This window comes from Pelobates fuscus, chromosome 12 (assembly GCF_036172605.1).
Source record: "Pelobates fuscus isolate aPelFus1 chromosome 12, aPelFus1.pri, whole genome shotgun sequence".
Lineage (NCBI taxonomy): Eukaryota > Metazoa > Chordata > Amphibia > Anura > Pelobatidae > Pelobates > Pelobates fuscus.
This window is the reverse complement of record NC_086328.1, coordinates 34982325-35003689: the sequence shown is the minus strand read 5'-3', so window position 1 is coordinate 35003689 and position 21365 is coordinate 34982325. Positions and strand designations below refer to the sequence as shown.

Sequence of the window (21365 nt, the reverse complement as noted above, 5' to 3'; positions counted from 1 at the left end):
TAGGCAGAAAAGGGACATGTGAGTGTGAGGGTAGTGTATATAGAGGAATGTGGTAAAGTGGTCCTGAGACAGTAGATGGAGTAGTAAGGGGTAGAAGGGTGGGATTGTATAAATAGGTTGCCATCTTACAGGATCGCAGCCATCTTAATTATTGGTAACAGCTTGGTAATTGCTGGTTTTTGCGCTCGTTATACCTGCTTTCCAAGTGCTATTTGCGGCTAGGGTATGGATATCTAAGCTGTCCTCTCTGCCCTCAGGGCTCAGGCCTTACAAGATGGGGGTCTGCACCTGCAGGCTCAGCTGGCTTGTCTTCAGGCCTCCGCGGCTGTTACTACCTCCCCTCCTGGCGGTAGGTGAGGTTCCCAGAGGCAATCTTGGCCAACAGAACGTTTCGCCCCTCAAGGGCAAGCTACGGGCCCTCCTGCCCTTGCGAATCTGCTGGTCTGCGGCCACAAGGCTTGCTTCACCTCCCTTGCGGGCTTATGTCACTACCCAGGCAGCGGGGCAGTCTGCTGCTGTCCACGCCCGCTTATCATCCCCGTCTCCAGTCTCTCACAGCAGGATCCACAGTCCTTCTTTGCGGGCTGGCTGTCCGCGGCTACAGACTGCTGATGTTCCGGTGCAGGCTGAATCTCCTTCGCGGCCACTGAAGGTTGGTGGGACCCTTCTTCGGTTACTTCTTCTGGGGGGTTGGGGGTGCTGTTAGCCTTTGCCCCAGTGGTCCCAGAATCTCCCGTGCCCGCGATCGCTCTGCAGAGCACATGGTGCAGCCCATATGTGCTAGTCATGCCCCCTGGGGCTGCATTTGCACCAGGAGGTGCGGGACAAAATTTGGAAGGGGGAGTTTATTGAGATTTTCTTCCTGCTCCCCTCAGAGGACTTGCCCCCTCTCGATAAGGATTCTAAGGACTCTAACGACAAGGACAAGGATATGGGAATTGGATCAGGGCTTTTTCGATCCTGGCCAGTATTATAGGGGGAAAGGCACATAGTTTTGTTATCAGGATATGGTCTGGACTGCATGTTGGGTATAGGGGGGCCTAAGCTGGTGGCGCTCTGATGAGAAAATGGATATTGGTTTGTGGCTGGCTATTATGAGTGGTGGGACACTCAGCCTCACGCTCTTTCAAGCGGGGTAAAGCAGGTGAGTGTGGGGATACTGTGGTCTCGAAACGAGAACGCCGGTGGACGTCAGCGCGATGCTCCAGTGGCCCAGCCATTATAGGAACCGCAGGGCAGCAAGGCTGCTCCTCGAGGTTTCCGTTATGGGTTTTGGATTCCCTATAGGGGGAGGGATTCTTCTGGGATTTGTCAGAACCTCGTCGGTTCAGGATCACCCCGAGGTGGTGGCTGACAAGCTCAACAAGGAGCTGTCTCTTGGATGGATGGCTGGCCCATTCTCGGCCCTGCCAATCCCTAACCTACGTGTCTCCCCATTGGGAGTGGTGCCTAAGAAGGAACTGGGTACGTTTCAGCTGAGTCACCATTTGTCTTACCCCTTTGGTGATTTGGTGAATAGTGATATTGATGAGGAGCTATGTAGGGTGTCGTACGCATCATTTGAGGAGGCGGTTTGGATGGTTCGGGTGGCAGGTCCATGGGCTCTTATGGCAAAAAAATCCCTATAAGGGGGCAGAGCTAGCAGCCATCGCGCCAAGTCGCATCTCAGACGAGCTCCGGGAGAAAAGCTGTTTCGAGCCCACACTGAGGCGTGCAGAAAGCCTAAAACGGAGCCCGGTCGATACCTACCGCCTCCGACAAGCATGGGGGAAAAGACCCTTAAGTCCCGACAAGAACGGAGCGAGGGATCCCGTGATATCGGGGATCTGCTCCGCACTAGGCCGCAGCCCAAGTTGGCGGCCCCGCCGCTAAGATCGCCTTCCTGCTCCTCGGGTGAGTTGGAGTATGATCCAGACCCTATTCCAGAAGCCAGGGCCTCTGCGGCTAAGAAGGGGAGAAGGGCTATGGAGGTGGACGCAGACAGCGCCCCAACTACTAAGGGCGACCTTAAACTTCTCCTGCAAGAGCTACGTGCAATGTTTCAAGCTGTGCACTGATCCGGGAGGACATACATACCCTCTCCGGCCGCATGAAGTCAGTTGAAGAGGAAGCTGTGACGGCCCGCCAGACTCACCTCGATGCGGCCCTACTCACCCAACAGCTCACACAACAATATGCAACACTTGCCCGCCGAGTAGCAGGCCTGGAAGATACGCAGTGCTGACGCAACCTGAAGATTAGGGGGGTGAGCAGTGACATAAGCACTGAAGAATTACCTCAGTATGTCAGACACCTACTATCCTCACTACTTCCACCCAAACAGGTGAAATCGATGCCCTGAGGGGATATACCGAGTGGGCCACGCCTGCGGACCCACGACAGCGCCTCTGCGGGATGTCTTCCGATCCCTTGCTGACAAGCGGGCTGTGACTTCTGCCGTTCGAGACAGACAACCACTGAACTTTGAAAGTTCCTCTCTATCTTTCTATGAAGACCTCAGCAGAGCCACTCTCGCATGGAGAGCATCATTACGTCCCGTTACTCAGCGACTACAGGCAGCTGGGATTCGCTAAAGATGGGGCATACCACGCATGCTGTGTGCCTACAAAGACGGCAAGGATCACAGACTGGAGGACAACACTGGAGTATCTGGCTTTTTTCAAGCCCTCGGACTACCCGACCACCCAGCCCCAGGAATTGCTCATATGTCCCCCACACAGTGGAACATAGATAACGTGGTGCCTTTCACACCCAGGAACGCACCAGGCAATGGGTGAAGAGACCCTGATAACCCAGGGCTAACCCGGGACGGTCAAACACCTCTGCAGCGTCAAATGTTGTAACCTGATCATTACATTTTAGTTTTATCATTGTTATGTTAAGTTCTTGTCTTTGTTCTCCTCTAATGTATGACCTCAATTACTGAGGACCTACCAGAAAAATCTCCCCCCTAAGCAATTCACGATGGTAATGGGGCTCTAAAGCAAGCCGGTCAGTAACTGGAATAGATTGATATCCCTATAAACAGCCCACCCACCGGCACAAGCCTAAACTGAACACCAGACCTGACTTCATTAATGCATCCTACCACTCCTATGACTATACTAGCAAGTGCCAGCCTGGTATTGTTCCTATCTCTCTTGTATTCAAAAATTTGTGCAGTTATCTCATATCGTTTGCTGGATAACCGTATATATGATTTATTACCTTACATATGTAACCTATCCATGCTATCTTGCTGCACGTCAAAAATAAAGAATTTAAAAAAAAAAAATCCCTATCATTTTTTTACTGAATGATTTTTTTTTTGTTTGGTTGAAAAATATCTGCCCCCTAACTTGTTTTTGTTTTTCTTCCACATTTTCATTGTCACTCTTTTATTGTGGATAGTTAAAGAAGCATTTTTTAGAAGCTGGGAATAGAGTAAAAGGACCTTTTCTTATTCCTTTGGTGAGAGATTTCCAACTTTCGGATGGGAAGAGGGCAGTTCCAAGAAAAATACAGAAGGGCACCCGCAAACTTTTATGGAACTTTATAATGGGGGTGCAACTGTCAGGAAATTGACTTCTGTGCTTGTGGAGGAACCAGCCAGAGGGTGAGCAGAGCAACACTCTAACACTAACACACTTCTCCTGCTTAGAGAAAAATATGGAGGCTGAACAATTCAAAATGAATAAAAAAAGATATATCACTCACTCAATCTTCCTTAGGCGGTGAAAATGATGAAGTTCTTCTGCTAGTTTCAGTAAACTCCTTTCACCTAGGGTGTTAACCGCCAAACTGCGATAGAGAAAAAGAAAGACACAGATGAGGAGTAAAAGAGATGCTGACTAGAGTACTAAACCAATTGTCATTTTACATTTTTAAAGAGGAACCATCACTTCTGAAATATTCTATGGCATTATGCAATGATATCACATTCCAGTTAAAGGGACACTATAGTCACCTGAACAACTTTAGCTTATTGAAGCAGTTTTGGTGTATAGAACATGCCCCTGCAGCCTCACTGCTCAATCCTCTGCCATTTAGGAGTTAAATCCCTTTGTTTATGAACCCTAGTCACACCTCCCTGCATGTGACTTGCACAGCCTTCCATAAACACTTCCTGTAAAGAGAGCCCTATTTAGGCTTTCTTTATTGCAAGTTCCGTTTAATTAAAGGACCACTGTAGTGCCAGGAAAACATACTCGTTTTCCTGGCACTATAGTGCAGTGAGGGTGCCCCCACCCTCAGGGACCCCCTCCCGCCGGGCGCTGGGGAGAGTAAAGGGTTAAAACTTACCTTTATTCCAGCGCCGAGCGGGGAGCTCTCCGCCTCCAATCCTCCCTTTTGGAAGAATGCGCATGCACGGCAAGAGCTGCGCGTGCATTCAGCCGGTCTCATAGGAAAGCATTTACAATGCTTTCCTATGGACGCTTGCGTGCTCTCACTGTGATTTTCACAGTGAGAATCACGCAAGCGCCTCTAGCGGCTGTCAGTGAGACAGCCACTAGAGGATTTGGAGGCTGCTATGTTTATAAAAAAAAAGGGTTAATCCTAGAGGGACCTGGCACCCAGACAACCTCATTAAGCTGAAGTGGTCTGGGTGCCTAGAGTGGTCCTTTAAGATTTTCTTATCCCCTGCTATGTTAATAGCTTGCTAGACCCTGCAAGAGCCTCCTGTATGTGATTAAAGTTCAATTTAGAGATTGAGATACAATTATTTAAGGTAAATTACATCTGTTTGAAAGTGAAACCAGTTTTTTTTTTCATGCAGGCTCTGTCAATCATAGCCAGGGGAGGTGTGGCTAGGGCTGCATAAACAGAAACAAAGTGATTTAACTCCTAAATGACAGTGAATTGAGCAGTGAAATTGCAGGGGAATGATCTATACACTAAAACTGCTTTATTTAGCTAAAGTAATTTAGGTGACTATAGTGTTCCTTTAAGGTTCAAGCACTGTTTAACATCTTCAAATAACTATGTTCAATGGCAAAAAAGGTAACATTTAATGATAACATTGAGCCGCCCAGTGAGATGGAGGTATGCAGTTCCAGAATAGAAATGAAAGCAACAGTGTGGATTTCTGAATTTAAAGGAACACTCTCACTCTGTAAAGTGCTAATTTACAAAATGACATTATAGCATACAATTGATCTATACATGTGCTAGGATAATTGCAAAAACCTATATCCAGAAAGCTCAGTTAAACATTTTGTGTTTTATCCACCAGTTGTAAGCATGGGCGGGTTGGCAAAGCTGACAGTTGCCCCCAGGCTACTAGTGTACAGGCTCAGTAGGCTGTAGCCTCTAAGCACCATTTTTTTTTACCAATTAAAGCAACTGAAGTTGCAATGGGATGCCTTAAGCAAAGTACTGTAGAAGTGAGGCAGCAAACAAGAATTGTGCTGGGCATTAGCCTAGCACTGTGCAGGTGTGTGCTTGTGCTGGTGGCCCATAACCTGTATGGTCCCCATGGCTAAACTGTCTTACTACAATTTTTCACTGAGTCTGCAATATCTGGGGCTGATTGCCAGCCTATAATGAGTCTGTATGATATGGATGTGTTTGCAAGTAGCTGTGGGTCGAAATGAGTCATTAGTGTTAATGGAACCTTGGGAAACAGAATTAATCATTGAGGTGTGCAGAGATTTTTGTGAATGCTGCACATGTCATACTGATGCAGGATGCAGGGACATATGATGTCACACTGAGTGCCCCAGCAGCCTCCATCTGCCAAGCCCATATAGCAGAGATAGCTAAGCTTTTGGTACTTACTCGGGATTGATGTACAGAGCTGTGGAATAAATTTGCTTTATTTAAAAATAAAAAAGTGATCAGAGGTCTGCACAGTTTGAATGGCAAAACTTAGTCATCACTGTTGTATAGCAATGACCTACCACATGGTAGAATAATTCACTTGGATACAGAATCAAATGATGAGGTCATGCACAGAGTTAGAGCCAATTAATCAAAAACGCTTTTCATTTTGATTAATGCCTTTTCTTGCTAATCTGCTACCACAATGTATATTGTGTATGGATGACAAAAACTGTTTTATGAAAGACACAGAGGCTCATATTATGCATATTACTTTCTTTTCTTTCCTCAGCAGCAAAGAAAGAATTGTATATAATTAATAAGCAATAAAAAAAACAAACATACTATTACAGAAAGCATTAAGGACATTCCATGGCACATATTCCCCCATGTGACCCTAAGCCACTTTACTTTCTTATGGTGCTGCCCCCTCAGGTAAGTACTCCACATCTGGCTCTGTATACTTTGTGCCGTATTTTATCTGAATTTGCTGTACTTTACCCTTTTGTGACTACCCCTTATCCCTGTCCTTATAGGTTGGTTGTAACCAGATTTTGTTAATTTTATTCAGTTTCCTTTCCCCTGCATGCACTACTCTGACCGTGCTTGCCAGTCCTTTCAAAATAGGCGCATTGATCGAGCCGCCCGTAACACACATTGTTTTGGTGGCCAGTTTTGCTGCGCTTCTCCCGCTCCTCGTGAAGCTCCTTCTAGAATGCAAGCATCCTGATTGGCTGCTCTTTTAGCTAGTTATCTTGCCTAAGTCCCCCTCAAATCATTCCTGAGGGAACGCTCAGTGAGCTAGCCCATGCTTTATACTGACTGTGCAATTTGGTTATCTATGCTGGCTACTAGTGAGCGCCTGATCACTACGTGTTTTTCCCTAACCAGTCTACTCACTTGTGGATTGGTTAAGGGCAGGCGTATCAACATCTATTAATGTTCACCTCTGCTCTCTGCCCATTACCTGATATTGCCCTTTCTACTGGGCCTGAACCCTACACTTAATGTTTAATCCTGCCAGTTTTTGTTTTGTCTGCATACCCTTTATTATGCAGTCCTTTTTTGGCCAAAATATGTCCACTGCTGGACCTTCTATTATCTCTGCTAAGCCTCCCTTGCTTCTTGCCCAATCTTTGCTCTTTGCGGATGAACAGGCCTCACAGGAATAAATGAATACTATTAACTACTTGACGCCGTAATGGCCACATCGGTCACACAGGGGATATACCTCCATGGCAGTGATGTCAGATAATCTCTCTCCATTAGTGACGTAATTCTTCGTGCCCAAGACACAGCTGGTGCTCCCTCGGAAGGTCTAATCTAATTCTCATTGGCCCTCAGGATGAACCACCTGCAGCGTACGAGGTCTGTGGAGTTGTATCCCATGGAACAATTGCTATATGTATGGTTACTTTTAGACATTTTTTTTATATTTTAGGTCATTGATGCTTATGATTACTGTGATTTGTGGTGGTGTTCCGACATCTATGTACCTATTTTACAACATATGTTTCTTTTGTTTCAGCTTGAGTTCCTGTTTTTGATACCAATAACCCTGTTTTCTTCAGCTGAGTAATTGACTCCCCTTTATCATCGTCTTTGTCCTTTGTCCTCTATCTTCACCACGGCTTATTGTTATAAATGTTTATGTTTGCATGAGTATTTTTGTTATGATCTTTGATGGCATCATCAAGAAAGAGGAGTATCTTGGGGTCACATGGGTGGATATGTGCTGAGGGTTGTCCTTATTGCTTCCAGCAATATTATGGTTAACCATTGCTGAGGTTATCAATTTTTTTTTTATTATTAATGATATACAATTCTTTCTTTCCCGCTGAGGAAATGAAAGAAAAAGAAAAGCATAATACGAGCCTCTGTGGCTTTAATAAAATCATGACTTTACGTCATGTTAATAGTAAAATCTGGTAATTGTATGTGATGAACCAGATAGCTTTCCTTACAGCCAAGTAAACACCTTCTATAACTCTGCTATTCGATATAATGTATGTAAGAAGGGACAATCTTCACTAAGTGCTTTGTCTTGCCCCGATGGTCATGGAAGAGGAATTGAGTCATCTTTTCTCTTGACACAAACTTGCTCAGTCATGGCTAATGAAAGATTAGAGAGACCGAGTCTCTTCCTGCACTTCACATGCCAGAGACACAGCCATTTGTATAACACGGATACACATGCTGGTTATTTAAGGACAGGCACTGAGAATTATCCTCCGGGTTAGTAGTTAATGCAGTATATTCAATAAGACATTTTGATACATTTACCTGATGTCTTCAATCTCTTGACAGAGGACCAAAGCCTGAACGACAGCATATCCATGGTTTTCTGGCAAGCTGCATGATTGCAGGCTGGGGATATAGTGTAAAGTTAGGGTCAAAGAGGGAAAAGGCAAATATTTCTTCATAATTAATCAAGCGTAATCCCATACAGAAATTAAATCTTTCTTCACAATGAATTACTTTTTTTCCCACAATTAATCAAGCATTATCAGAAAATATAAGAATCAGCAACACAAAGAGGCAGAATACATTATTATTGTTATTGTTCTTATTCATTGAGAATAATAACAGTGAATGTAAACCAGACGTCGGCAAAAATACTTTTTCAGCTGGGATGATCAAGTCAAATACCTTTTTAATCTTCACTCGAACGTATCAATCCATCCAGGATTTATTTACCTGTGAATTCTTATTCAAGGGATAGATAGATCGATTGGTTTTGGCACAGATTAAAAGGTATTTGCAAACATCATGTTTAATGTGATGACGACACCTTCTGTAAAGGTTGACGTGACTGTCTCTAAAATAAAGAGTTTAAATAAAATTAAAAAAATGCCTTTGAATTGTCCGTCTTAGCTGAAAAGCATTTCTTCCAACAGATGGATTGAGAATGAGAGTTAAAGGGTCATGTATTACTTTCAATCACATGGATACAACTTTCATATTTGAAAGATTTTTTTTAAAATAAGAAGGTTGCCTCACTCTGCGGGTTGAAAAAAAAGCAGGTAATGATTTTTTTTTTCTCCTCCTATATGTACCTGCTTCTTTCTCATGCTTTCCACACCAACTCCAGGGTGGACACTGATCTAACCAATCAGTGTCTTATCCCTAGGAATACTGGAAAAGTGCATTGTGCATGCCTAACAGATTTACACATGCGCAATTGGAAAATCTCTTCACCAACAACATCCTGACAGGGAGAGAAGAGAGGGAGTCTCATCATGTAGAGCTGCTTAATGATCCCCTCTTTCTGTCATTAGTGGACTGGTCTGAAAATGAGATGTGTGGGTAAGAGGGCAGTGGGGGAGGACGGAGAAACTCTTATATAGACTGTGTTAAAATTTCACGGAAATTCCAACCCAGTAAAGAAATATACGGAGAAAAAGGAGGAACTACTTTGTCTCAGTATATTTCCCACGCCTGACACCAGTGGTGGTTGCAGGGAATTGGCTGGAATATATGGAGGATCTTGCGGGATCTGCCATAGATCTCAATGCTGTACTCTCACGCATTGGCCTCTGGTGCTTCAGACAAGGACCAGCTGGAATAAGATGTGTGAGGGACAGGTTCAGATAAGTTAAACTTACTTTTCCCTTACAACCTGCCTGGGAACCCCGGTGACAATGTCACCAATAAATGGTCTTTGCAAAATCTCTCTTTATATTGTTTTATAGATTTGTTTAAAACTGTTTCCTTGCTGGTTTAAAAAAAAAAAATTTGCTCTTTTAAGGACTTTAAGGGAGGCAGCATCCCATGTGCTCCCTATTAAGGGTTAATAAGTATGTTGGGGTGTATATAAAAAATACCCCTTTCTGTCTCATTAGAGATATCTTTGCCAGAAGCTCAAGGAAGCAGGCTGAAGGGTCAGTGTAGGATCCGCCTACGGGGGTCTGCCTTGACGTTGGCAGGCGGGCATTCCCTCCAATGGCCATTGGAGCAACTAAATGACCTCCATTTGTTTAAATATACCTCCATTTGTTTAAAGGGACACTATAGTCACCTGAACAACTTTAGCTTAATGAAGCAGTTTTGGTGTATAGAACATGCCCCTGCAGCCTCACTGCTCAATCCTCTGCCATTTAGGAGTTAAATCCCTTTGTTTATGAACCCTAGTCACACCTCCCTGCATGTGACTTGCACAGCCTTCCATAAACACTTCCTGTAAAGAGAACCCTATTTAGGCTTTCTTTATTGCAAGTTCTGTTTAATTAAGATTTTCTTATCCCCTGCTATGTTAATAGCTTGCTAGACCCTGCAAGAGCCTCCTGTATGTGATTAAAGTTCAATTTAGAGATTGAGATACAATTATTTAAGGTAAATTACATCTGTTTGAAAGTTAAACCAGTTTTTTTTTTCATTCAGGCTCTGTCAATCATAGCCAGGGGAGGTGTGGCTAGGGCTGCATAAACAGAAACAAAGTGATTTAACTCCTAAATGACAGTGAATTGAGCAGTGAAATTGCAGGGGAATGATCTATACACTAAAACTGCTTTTTTTAGCTAAAGTAATTTAGGGGACTATAGTGTTCCTTTAAATATAATATTAAGGAGAGAGAGAAAGGTAACTTTTCCCTTTGGTTTTTACTATATGTATTGGAGCTGATGTGTACTGTGGTCGTTGCTGCCGCCCAGGAGTGATGGGAGTGAGCATAGGACTTTTCTTTTTGTATTTAAAAAAAATAATTGCCACTTTTAAGGACTTTAAGGGAGGCAGCACATCACACATTAAGGGGGGGGGGGGGGGGGACAGATTCAGCTGCAAAAGCTCCATGATGTACGCATTTCTGTGTATGTTTGTATGAATGAGTGAGTGAGTGTGTGTGCATGTGTGTGTGTGTTACAGATATGTGCATTTGTGTCTGGAAGTAGTCATATATATGTGTGGATGATCATATATGTTTATATGTGATTGGTGAGTTATGTGTGAGGAGTTAGCGTATGTGTGATGGTATGTGATGCAGCATGGGTGAGGGGGCAGTAATTGGGTTTTGAATGCAGGAGGCAAAATGTCTTGGTCCAACACTGATTCCTACAGTGATGACATCCAAACTGCTCTGTCTATAATGTAGATTCTCTTACTGTTACATGTAGAATAGAAGATACACAGACTGACCTTCTATAAAACAGATAAACAACACATTACACATCATGCTGTGACGTTGTGCAGCATTAGGGTTAATGGAACTCCAAGCCACAACGACAGCAGACTAGTACGGAATTCAGTCTGCACTTGGCAATAGCATAGGTCAGCACACAGGATATTAGCTCTGGCATTAACAGCTAACAAACTAAAATGTTCTTTTCACTTGCTGCTAAAAAGGAAGTTGCCATAGCAACCTGTCAGTGCCAGTCTGTATATACTCCTCATTAGTGATGTCATCAGATGCCCTAGGACTGTGAACCCATGAAATAAACAGCATCTGACACTGGCGAGCCGCTAGAAAATGTGTGGGATGCACGAATGGCCCAGCGGTGACACAGACTATAACAAAGTGTCACCAGGAAACCAATTCAGGAAATAGTCAGCAGGAACCCCAATAAACACACGCTAAGGCTGCAACATGTGCATTAATATATAGGCACAAATTATATTTCCATAAAATGACACGTTCGTGACTGTTGCATCCTGGAATGCATTTCTCTGTGTGGTGGAGCGTAGAATTCTAATCGCTCCAGCCTTTCTCAGAACATGAAGGTAGTGGCGCAGGTAACGCCATATTATAATATTAGTATAAGAATATGAACCACATATCCATTAATATATAGTGTCCTTACACTACAGATCTAAAAATAATAATATAACATGTTGTATGTGTAAAAATGTGCTGCTATCCCTATTGTAAACCGATACCAAAATATGTAAAATAAAAGAAAAATAACATATTAAAATACTATTAAAAATTAATTTATGATAATTTTCTTAAATAAAATTAAATAAATTTTGTTTTTTTTAAATACAAATATTTTTGCCATGTAGTCCTTAGAGAAGGTTTGGACCCAGACAGGACGAGTGTAAATGCACAGAATGTTTATATGCCCATTTATTTGACATTCTATTTGAAGGGCAATGTACAAATTTTTCACGTGCCTCCTATCCTAAAGAGGCTCTGTGTGTCAGACAGATATATGGATCCCACTTATCGGGGAAAACATATAAATTACCCGATCTGTGACTGATGGTGAAGGGATATAACCTTTCACACAGTGCAGGCTAGGAATCATGTAGACTTGTCAAAATAATTTAAAATTTTACACCAAAACAGCAGAGATGTAAAAATATGTTTCAGTACTCAAATATAATTTGCCTCTCAATCAGCCTAGTAATATAGTTGCTCTAAAAAACATCATTAGAATTGAAAAATTGTTTTAAATGAACACTTAGCTCATGTGTAACATACATCGCCGGTTGGTAAATGGTAAAAATCAACTTACTGTAACATCTCCAGTTGCTTACACTGTCTGATAGCTTCCTCAAGCTTCATTGCTCCTGATGGGCCGATCTTATTTTGAGACAAACTGTAACATAAAAATCATAGCGTCAGTTCTTTGAACCACGGACTGCTGCAGTCCCCACAATGTTCTGTTACACTGTGGACCTACAGAACAGGAGTTGGAGTTTAACTACGGCAGGCATAGGCAACTTTCGGCATTCCAGATGTTTTGGACTACACCTCCCATGATGCTTTCTTGCATGGACCTTTACTCTACCAAGGTATGGTAAGAAAGCCCATCTGTGGAGTCCACATGTGTTTCACCAAGGTTATATGTCAATACTAGACTATGAATCGATTAGAAACATAGAATGTGACGGCAGATAAGGACCATTCGGCCCATCTAGTCTGCCCAATTTTCTAAATACTTTCATTAGTCCCTGGCCTTATCTTATAGTTAGGATAGCCTGATGCCTATCCCACGCATGCTTAAACTCCTTTACTGTGTTAACCTCTACCACTTCAGCTGGAAGGCTATTCCATGCATCCACTACCCTCTCAGTAAAGTAATACTTCCTGATATTATTTCTAAACCTTTGCCCCTCTAATTTAAGACTATGTCCTCTTGTTGTGGTAGTTTTTCTTCTTTTAAATATAGTCTCCTCCTTTACTGTGTTGATTCCCTTTATGTATTTAAATGTTTCTATCATATCCCCCCTGTCTCGTCTTTCCTCCAAGCTATACATGTTAAGATCCTTTAACCTTTCCTGTTAAGTTTTATCCTGTAATCCATGAACCAGTTTAGTAGCCCTTCTCTGAACTCTCTCTAAGGTATCAATATCCTTCTGAAGATACGGTCTCCAGTACTGCGTACAATACTCCAAGTGAGGTCTCACCAGTGTTCTGTACAATGGCATGAGTACTTCCCTTTTTCTACTTCTAATACCTCTCCCTATACAACCAAGCATTCTGCTAGCATTTCCTGCTGCTCTATTACATTGTCTGCCTACCTTTAAGTCATCAGAAACAATCACCCCTAAATCCCTTTCCTCAGATGTTGAGGTTAGGACTCTAAAAAATATTCTGTACTCTGCCCTTGGGTTTTTTACGTCAAAGATGCATTATCTTGCACTTATCCACATTAAATGTCAGTTGCCACAACTCTGACCATTTTTCTAGTTTACCATAAAATCATTAGCCATTTGGCTTATCCCTTCTGGAACATCAACCCTGTTACATATCTTAGTATCATCAGCAAAAAGACATACCTTACCATCAATACCTTCTGCAATATCACTAATAAAAATATTAAAGAGAATGGGCCCAAGTACAGATCCCTGAGGTACCCCACTGGTGACAAGCCCAAGCTTCGAATATACTCCATTGACTACAACCCTCTGTTGCCTGTCACTCAGCCACTGCCTTACCCATTCAACAATATTGGAATCCAAACTTAAATATTGCAGTTTATTGATAAGCCGTCTATGTGCAACAGTGTCAAAAGCCTTACTGAAATCTAGGTAAGCAATGTCTACTGCAGCACACTGATCTATAATTAGTTGCCCAATCAAAAAATCAATCAGATTAGTTTGGCATGATCTCCCTGAAGTAAAACCATATTGTCTCTGATCTTGAAATCCATGTGTTTTTAGATTTTCAACAATCCTATCCTTTAACATGGTTTCCATCACTTTCCCTACTGCTGAAGTAAGGCTTACTTGCCTATAGTTGCCCGACTCCTCCCTATTACCTTTCTTGTGAATGGGCACAACATTCGCCAACTTCCAATCTTCTGGGACTACTCCTGTTATCAATGATTGGTTAAATAAATCTGTTAATGGTTTTGCAAGTACACCACTAAGCTCTTTTAATAGCTTTGGGTGTATTCCATCAGGTCCCATTGATTAGCAGATTAATATCTGTTTTTCAGAATGTGAATTCTAACACGGGGAGGGTAGTTCATGATTGTATAGGTCAGGGATAGGCAACCTTCGGCTCTCCAGATGTTGTGGACTACATCCCCCATAATGCTCTTACACACATAATGCTGGCAAAGCATCATGGGAGGTGTAGTCCAAAACATCTGCAGAGCCGAAGGTTGCCTATCCCTGGTATAGGTCATCTATATTGTGAAATCCATCAAGCTTTTTGAGTGGCTGAGATTGTTCACTTCTAGTCTAGAACACAAATACATGTTTAAATAGAACAATGAACTCACATGATTTTCTTCAAATTCTTAAATTTTGCTAACACTCCAGACAATGTTTCCACACCAGCATTACCAATGCTATTGGAACTTAAGCTGCAAAGACAAGAGTACCAATATTACAATTTTAACAAGACATTTTGATACTGGATTTGTGAAGGCTGTGAAATGAAATGAAATTCCGATAGGGGGAGGATATTAAAGGGTAAATGCTCCCCCTAATAAGCAAAGGAAATTTATGTCTGGCTGGCAGCAAGTGCTTGGTTAATTACCTGCCTCTTGAGTTCAGCTCCACTGAGCTAAACCACCTGAATGTAGCAGGACCAAGACCTTTAAACATGTCCTGTGGTATCTGGCACCAAGACATTAGCAACAGATCCTTCAAGTCCTGCAAGTTTCAACGTAGAACCTCCATAGATCAGATGTGTTGTTCCTGCATATCCCACAGGTACTCAATTGGATTGAGATCTGGGGAATTTGGAGGCCAAGGGAACACCATGAACTCCTTGTCATATTCCACAAAACATTCCTTGAGCAATTTTTGCAGTGTGGCAGGGTGCATTATCCTGCTGAAAGAAGCCACTGCCATCAGGGAACACCATTTCTATGAAGGGGTGTATGTCGTCTGCAACCATATCTAGGTAGATGGTGTCATGGTAACATCCACATGAATGCCAGGACCTAAGGTTTCCAAGTAGAACATTGCCCAGAGCATAACTCTGCTTTTGCCCACCTTCCTTCTTTCCATAGTGCATCCTGCTACCATCTCTTCCCCAGGTAAACAACTCACACGTACCTGGCCATCCACCTGATCTAAAAGAAAATGTGATTTGTGAAACCAGGCAACCTTTTTTCAATGCTTTAAGGTCCAGTTCTGACTTTCATGTCCCCATTGAAGGTGCTTTTGGCAGTGGACAGGGCTAATTATGGCACTCTAACCCGTCTGCAGCTCCATATGCAAAAACTGTGATGCATTGTGTGTTCTTACATCTTTCTATCATGGCCAGCATTACGTTTCCCAGCAATTTGAGCTACAATAGTTCTTCTGTGTGATCGGACCAGACAGGCTGATCTTCTCTCCCCATGTGCATCAATGAGCCTTGGGCGCCCATGACTCTGATGACAGTTCATTGTTTGTCCTTCCTTGCACCACTTTTGGTAGGTACTAACCACTGCATTCCGGGAACACCTCACAAGACTTGCCGTTATGGAGATGCTTTGTCCCAGTCTTCTAGCCAGCACTATTTGGACCTGGTCAAAGTCACTCAGATCTTTTCGCTTGCTCATTTTTCCTGCTTCCAACACATGAAATTTAAGAACTAACTGTTCAATTGCTGCCTAATAAATCCCACCCCTTGACAAGTGCCACTGTAACAATACAATTACTTCCCCTGTCAGTGGTTTTAATTTTGTGGTTGATCAGTGTAAAACATTTCAGGAAGCTAAAGTGTTTAGGTGCCTGGAACGGTGCGTTAAAGGGAAACTCCAGTGCCAGGAAAACGATCCGTTTTCCTGGCACTGGAGGGTCCCTCTCCCTCCCACCCACCAATCCCCAGTTACTGAAGGGGTGAAAACCCCTTCAGTCACTTACCTGAGGCAGCGGCGATGTCCCTCGCCGCTATCTCCTCCTCCGCGACGCTCCTCCTACTGGCTCCGTCGGCCGGCGGGCGAGACTGATCCCGCCCACCGGCCGAGGAGACCTAATGCGCATTAGGTCTCTCCATAGGGATTTGAGCGACGCTGGAGGTTCTCACACAGCGTGAGGACGTCCAGCGACGCTCTAGCACAGGTTTCCTGTGCTATGGACCAGGAAGAGACCTCTAGTGGCTGTCTAGTAGACAGCCACTAGAGGTGGAGTTAACCCTGCAAGGTAATTATTGCAGTTTATAGAAAACTGCAATAATTACACTTACAGGGTTAGGAGTAGTGGGAGTTGGCACCCAGACCACTCCAATGGGCAGAAGTGGTCTGGGTGCCTACAGTGTCCATTTAAGTTTGCTACTTGTTGGGCAGCCGTTTGAAGGCATGCCATGCCTGAGTGTGACTAAGATGGACACTGTGTGTGATTTTGAGAAAGGGCCCAAGTAAGTAGAAAGCTGCAGATTTATGGCTACTGATCTGCTGTTGTGAATATCTGAAACAGGCACGATGGGGAGGGAGAAGCAAGCGTATTGTTGGATGATTGGATGGACAGACGGACGTGTATATAAACTGTCCTATAACTTCAAAATAGTGAGAATTAAACTGTGTGTGTGTTACATTGTTTTGTAGAACTTAGTATGCAAAGTAGTATAAAGTTCATGCAATAATGTTAATATGAATAATTATACAGGATAGCAAACAGTGATTGTTTTGACATTCTTTAACATTATAACAAAAAAAATCATTAACTTACTCAATGGCCTCGATGAGGGTGCAGGTGCAAAGGTGCTGTGCTAGGTGCCGGAGCCCATTGTATTTGATACTATTTTCGCTAAGCCTTAAAGAATGAAATAAAAATTCAAAATAAATCATCTATGTAAAACTGTTGCAATCTGTAAACTGAGGGTAGGATAGCAAAAATGGAGGAACACAACACATATGTTTACCGCTTCACTGCTCAACATGCAACTGAGGAAGAGGTGAGGCTGCAACTTTATTATACCACAGACAAAGGAACACATAGAGGAAACACCTTAGGATCACATCCCCAACAAATAAATTGCTTCCGATTTACATAAGACAAGAAATAGACTTACAAAGCGTCCGGCACGCTTACTAGTCCCCATAGATATAGTATAACTGAAACGCAGGGAGACCCCACAATGCCTCATATGCAGTCGGATATGGGTCACTGTTTTTAATTGTGTAAACAAATTTCTCAATTCTGAAGGAAAATATTAACAACTTACTACTACCACCCAATTACGGTCTATCCCCAATTATACCACGGGCTGCACTGTAGGGCATTTTACCAAACTAAAATTCAAACAAATTGTTTTGATAGCAGCCAGGAAATCAATCCGACATAACAGGATTTGTCATGAAGCCCCAACATGTCTTTACTCCATTCCAAATTGTATTAAGCCCTTTTTTTATTTTTTTTATTATTTTTTATTCTTAATCCACAAAATTTTACAGGTAGTGCACAATGTAGAGAACAAGAAGTAACAAGGTTTGAGATATCACAATACATTTGTGCCTAGCCATGGCAGTAGCAGTTTGAGCATGAGGATTACGCTTTTACTATATTTAAAAAAAAAAAAATAGTAATAAAATATATAAGCTGTTAAACAGTGCCAACCATTCACTACAGGAGCTTGCAAGGTGGGTCAAATATTGCAGAAGGGTGGGTTGGCATTGTGCCCCGTGTTGTAGTAAGGACATAGGATGGGAGTGTACCCACTTAGTGGCAGCCGGCACGAACGGATGGACCCTGGCAGGATCCCAGGCTGTATGCCGCAGGGGTGGTCCTGGCTGCTGTTGTTCTCCGGTGTGCGTAGACAGCCCCAGAACCCACTGCTTTGTACAATGGACATATAACAGGGCTAGAGAATGTGGGTGGAGGGGGAGATAGTGTAAGGGGGATTAATCCCTTTATACCAGCGAAGAGAAGTGGTGTGTGACGTGCTGCAGTGGGCACGCAGCTGATAATTGTCATGCCAACAGTAGTATAGAATTCAACAACAGATAAAGCAAATAAAACTAAACAATAACAAATGAGAGGAAGTTTTTCTTGTTGATTATATATTCACAGCTGGAGAGTTCAGGCCACAGCAGTGTATGCTGGATTTTCCCTGTTGGCGGCTGACACGAACGGATGGACACTGGCAGGATCCCAGGCTGTATGCCGCGGGGGTGGTCCTGGCTGCTGTTGATCTCCGGTGTGCGTAGACAGCCCCAGAATCCACAGCTTTTCGGCCACTTCATAGGCATTGGTAATTTTTAAAGTCCCAGTATCGCAGGGAGAGCCCCATTTGTAGGGAATCCGGTGCTTTATTAGCTCGGCAGTTAAGGGTCGCATGGACCTCCGCCAGACCATTGTGGCTCTGGACAGATCTTGGTAGAAGGTTAGTGCGTGTTCTTCTAAGTGGTAGGGTGACTTGTAATGTACCGCCGACACGAGAGCCTGCTTGTCCGACCCGTTCTGGAACTGGACTATAACATCTCTGCTGGTTCCCGTGGTGCTAGATTTCGGTGCCAGAAGCAGATAGCAGCCGTCCAGCAGCATGGCCTTAGCTGGCTTAGCTGAAAAAAGGTTGGTGAGAAGCCTCTGAAGGAGGTGTGGTATTTCTGCTACTGTTCTGAAATCTGCCAGGCCCTGGATCTTCACGTTTTTTTCCAACGCTTGCGGTCCTCCATGGCCGCTATGCTGTGTTGTATAGTAGCCTGTTCACTTCTTATTGCTATCAGCTCTTGTTCAACGCTAGTGAGGCGGACCTTGTGGGCAGCAGTTTGGAGTTCAGCGTCCTGGAGGCGCACCGACACCCCGTTGATTTCCTCATTAAACTGATTGTCAGCGGCTATATTGCGTCTGAGATCAGCTAAGAGAGCCTTTAACCCAGGGGTTCTCAACCTTGTCCTCAGGACCCCCTACCAGTCCAGGGTTTAGGGATTACCTGGGTGTGTCTAATGTGTTTAGAAAAAGAAAAAAAAACACCTTAGAGTCTAAGGTGTTTTTTTTTTTACCTTTTTCTAAACACCTTAGACACACCCAGGTAATCTCCAAATCCTGGACTGGTAGGGGGTCCTGAGGACTGGGTTGAGAACCCCTGCTTTAACCCCTTAAGGACCAAACTTCTGGAATAAAAGGGAATCATGACATGTCACACGTCATGTGTCTTTAAGGGGTTAAAGTACCTTGTAACCGGTGGATCACCAGATTTTATTAGAGGCAAGTCAGCTCTCCGCTTTGCAACAGGTGTCTTTTGCTCCCGCATGTCGACAAAGGATGACTCACTAGACGACCTGGAGGGCTCGTCGGAGCGAGGCGCCATGTCAGGCCTTGTGGGATTCCGCGGTCTCCATAAAAGATCGCCAATATCAGCGGTTGTCAGAGGCTTATCTACCCTATATTTCTTGTTTTTGCGCCCCATCATATGAGGTATTGGATGCTCACACTTTGGGGGAAGTATCGCTGGAAAATCAGGTAGCAATATCAGATATTTTTCCCTGCTGGTTCAGAGCACCATCAACACACGGCCAGTCAGTATAGCTGCTGGCTCTACCCCCCTGTATTAAGCCCTTTGAACGGATTGACTCAAGTCCCTTTTAAATAAGGATTTGAATACCAAACATTTCTTCCAGAATTGGTTAATATATATCAATTCACTATACGTTTATGAATGTCTGTCTGCTTGTCTCATAAACACCAACAAGGCTATTCAGCTACATATTAATTTAAATATTAAAACTAAAATGTTAAAATTATTTTTGGACTCTCAACATTTCACATATTAGTTAACAGCCCTGTCAAAGATATTTTCCAACCCTCACTTTATATCATAGAATCTAGAGTACCACAAATGTCATAAGTAAAGCAGCAAAGGTTTCTTACATTATCGTCTTTAGGGATGGCATATTTGAGAAGCCTGGACACAGTATTTGAAGAGATACATCATCCAGTTGTAGACATTCCAAACTGTGTGATATAAAGAATATTGCTATAAAAGTACAGAATTATATTCCATGTAGTCAAATGGTAATTTGTGTAATGTAGTTACAAAGTGACCTGATAAGCTCTCCTGCCAACTTTGTAGAAAATGCACAATCTATTTAAGGTGATCATGTTTTTATCTTTGGTGCCCTAATACAGTAGCATTCTACAGATGGCTGGGCTGGTAAATATGGGATGAACATGGTTGAGTACCAGTCATCTGCTGGAATTCATGGCATTATTTACATAATAACTATATTATTGTCTATTCTATTACAATTGTCCAAATAATAAAAACTCAAAATGTAGTAATATTCTGAAGTCCTAATTAAATCCTGTATGAAGATTTGAAAGGAATACTCCAGTCACCATAACCACAACAGCTTGGTTATGGTACCAGTAGTGAACGTGTGCCTACATTGCAAGGAGACAGCTTGTTTTAGAACAGCTAGCATGACAACAAATGCCAAAAAAGGTGCAAATATGTCTGCAACACGTCAATAATCTCCCTCATTGTTCTATATTATTCAAGTTTTTTTTTTTTACATTTTCTTAGCTCTTTCTTGTCTCTGTTATGTCAATTGTGATTTAACCCCTTAAGGACACATGACATGTCTGACACGTCATGATTCCCTTTTATTCCAGAAGTTTGGTCCTTAAGGGGTTAAAGCATATAGACCTGACTTTCTTTCAGGGTTACTTAGAGGGACCCTATAGGCACTCAGACTACATAAGTTCATTGAAGTGGTCTGGGTGCACTGTCCCAGGTCCCTTAACCCCGAACAGGTAATTATTGCAATTACCTGCTAGGGTTAACTCCACCTCGCGGACGCTGATGTCCTCACGCTATGCATGGGGACGTCCAGTGTCACCCCAAACCCCATTTGAAAGCTTTCGAGTTTGTTTTCCTGGCACTATAGTTTCCCTTTAATAAAGGAAGAATTATCCCATTATAATGACAGTTTATAAAATTACCGAATTCTATGAGAAATCAGCACTTTTATGAATAATTAATTAAGCACTTTTATAAGCAATTAATGAATCAATCAGATAGCCTTGGGATTTTCTAACTGCTTCAGTTAGCTGCTCTGAGTCTTCCTCTTTAGAGACCTCAGATCAGAACACTGTGCAGATACAGAGTTGCCACTTTGAACTGACGACAATTCACACTTTAGTGAATAAGCCCAGAACACAGGATTCCATAGGGTTGTATTCACTAATCTCCAAACTGTAGTGAATTAAAATCTGAATTGCAAACTTTAGGCAAGAATAGGTGA

The 21365-nt window shown here is 42.9% G+C and overlaps 1 protein-coding gene and 1 long non-coding RNA gene across 3 annotated transcripts in view; one reads left to right on the top strand and one right to left on the bottom strand.

Moving 5' to 3' along the window:
- LOC134578777 (uncharacterized) overlaps positions 1–21365 on the top strand; it is a 495152-nt gene that overhangs the window by 129062 nt on the left and 344725 nt on the right. The window lies entirely within an intron of this gene.
- NLRC5 (NLR family CARD domain containing 5) overlaps positions 1–21365 on the bottom strand; it is a 140481-nt gene that overhangs the window by 5988 nt on the left and 113128 nt on the right. For both annotated transcript variants that reach the window (XM_063437813.1, XM_063437814.1), the window contains 6 exons: positions 19990–20073; positions 16849–16932; positions 14466–14549; positions 12249–12332; positions 8083–8166; positions 3697–3780 (listed from right to left, as the gene is read on the bottom strand). In XM_063437813.1, coding sequence (XP_063293883.1) covers positions 3697–3780; positions 8083–8166; positions 12249–12332; positions 14466–14549; positions 16849–16932; positions 19990–20073 — 504 coding nt within the window. The remainder of the gene's footprint in view (positions 1–3696; positions 3781–8082; positions 8167–12248; positions 12333–14465; positions 14550–16848; positions 16933–19989; positions 20074–21365) is intronic.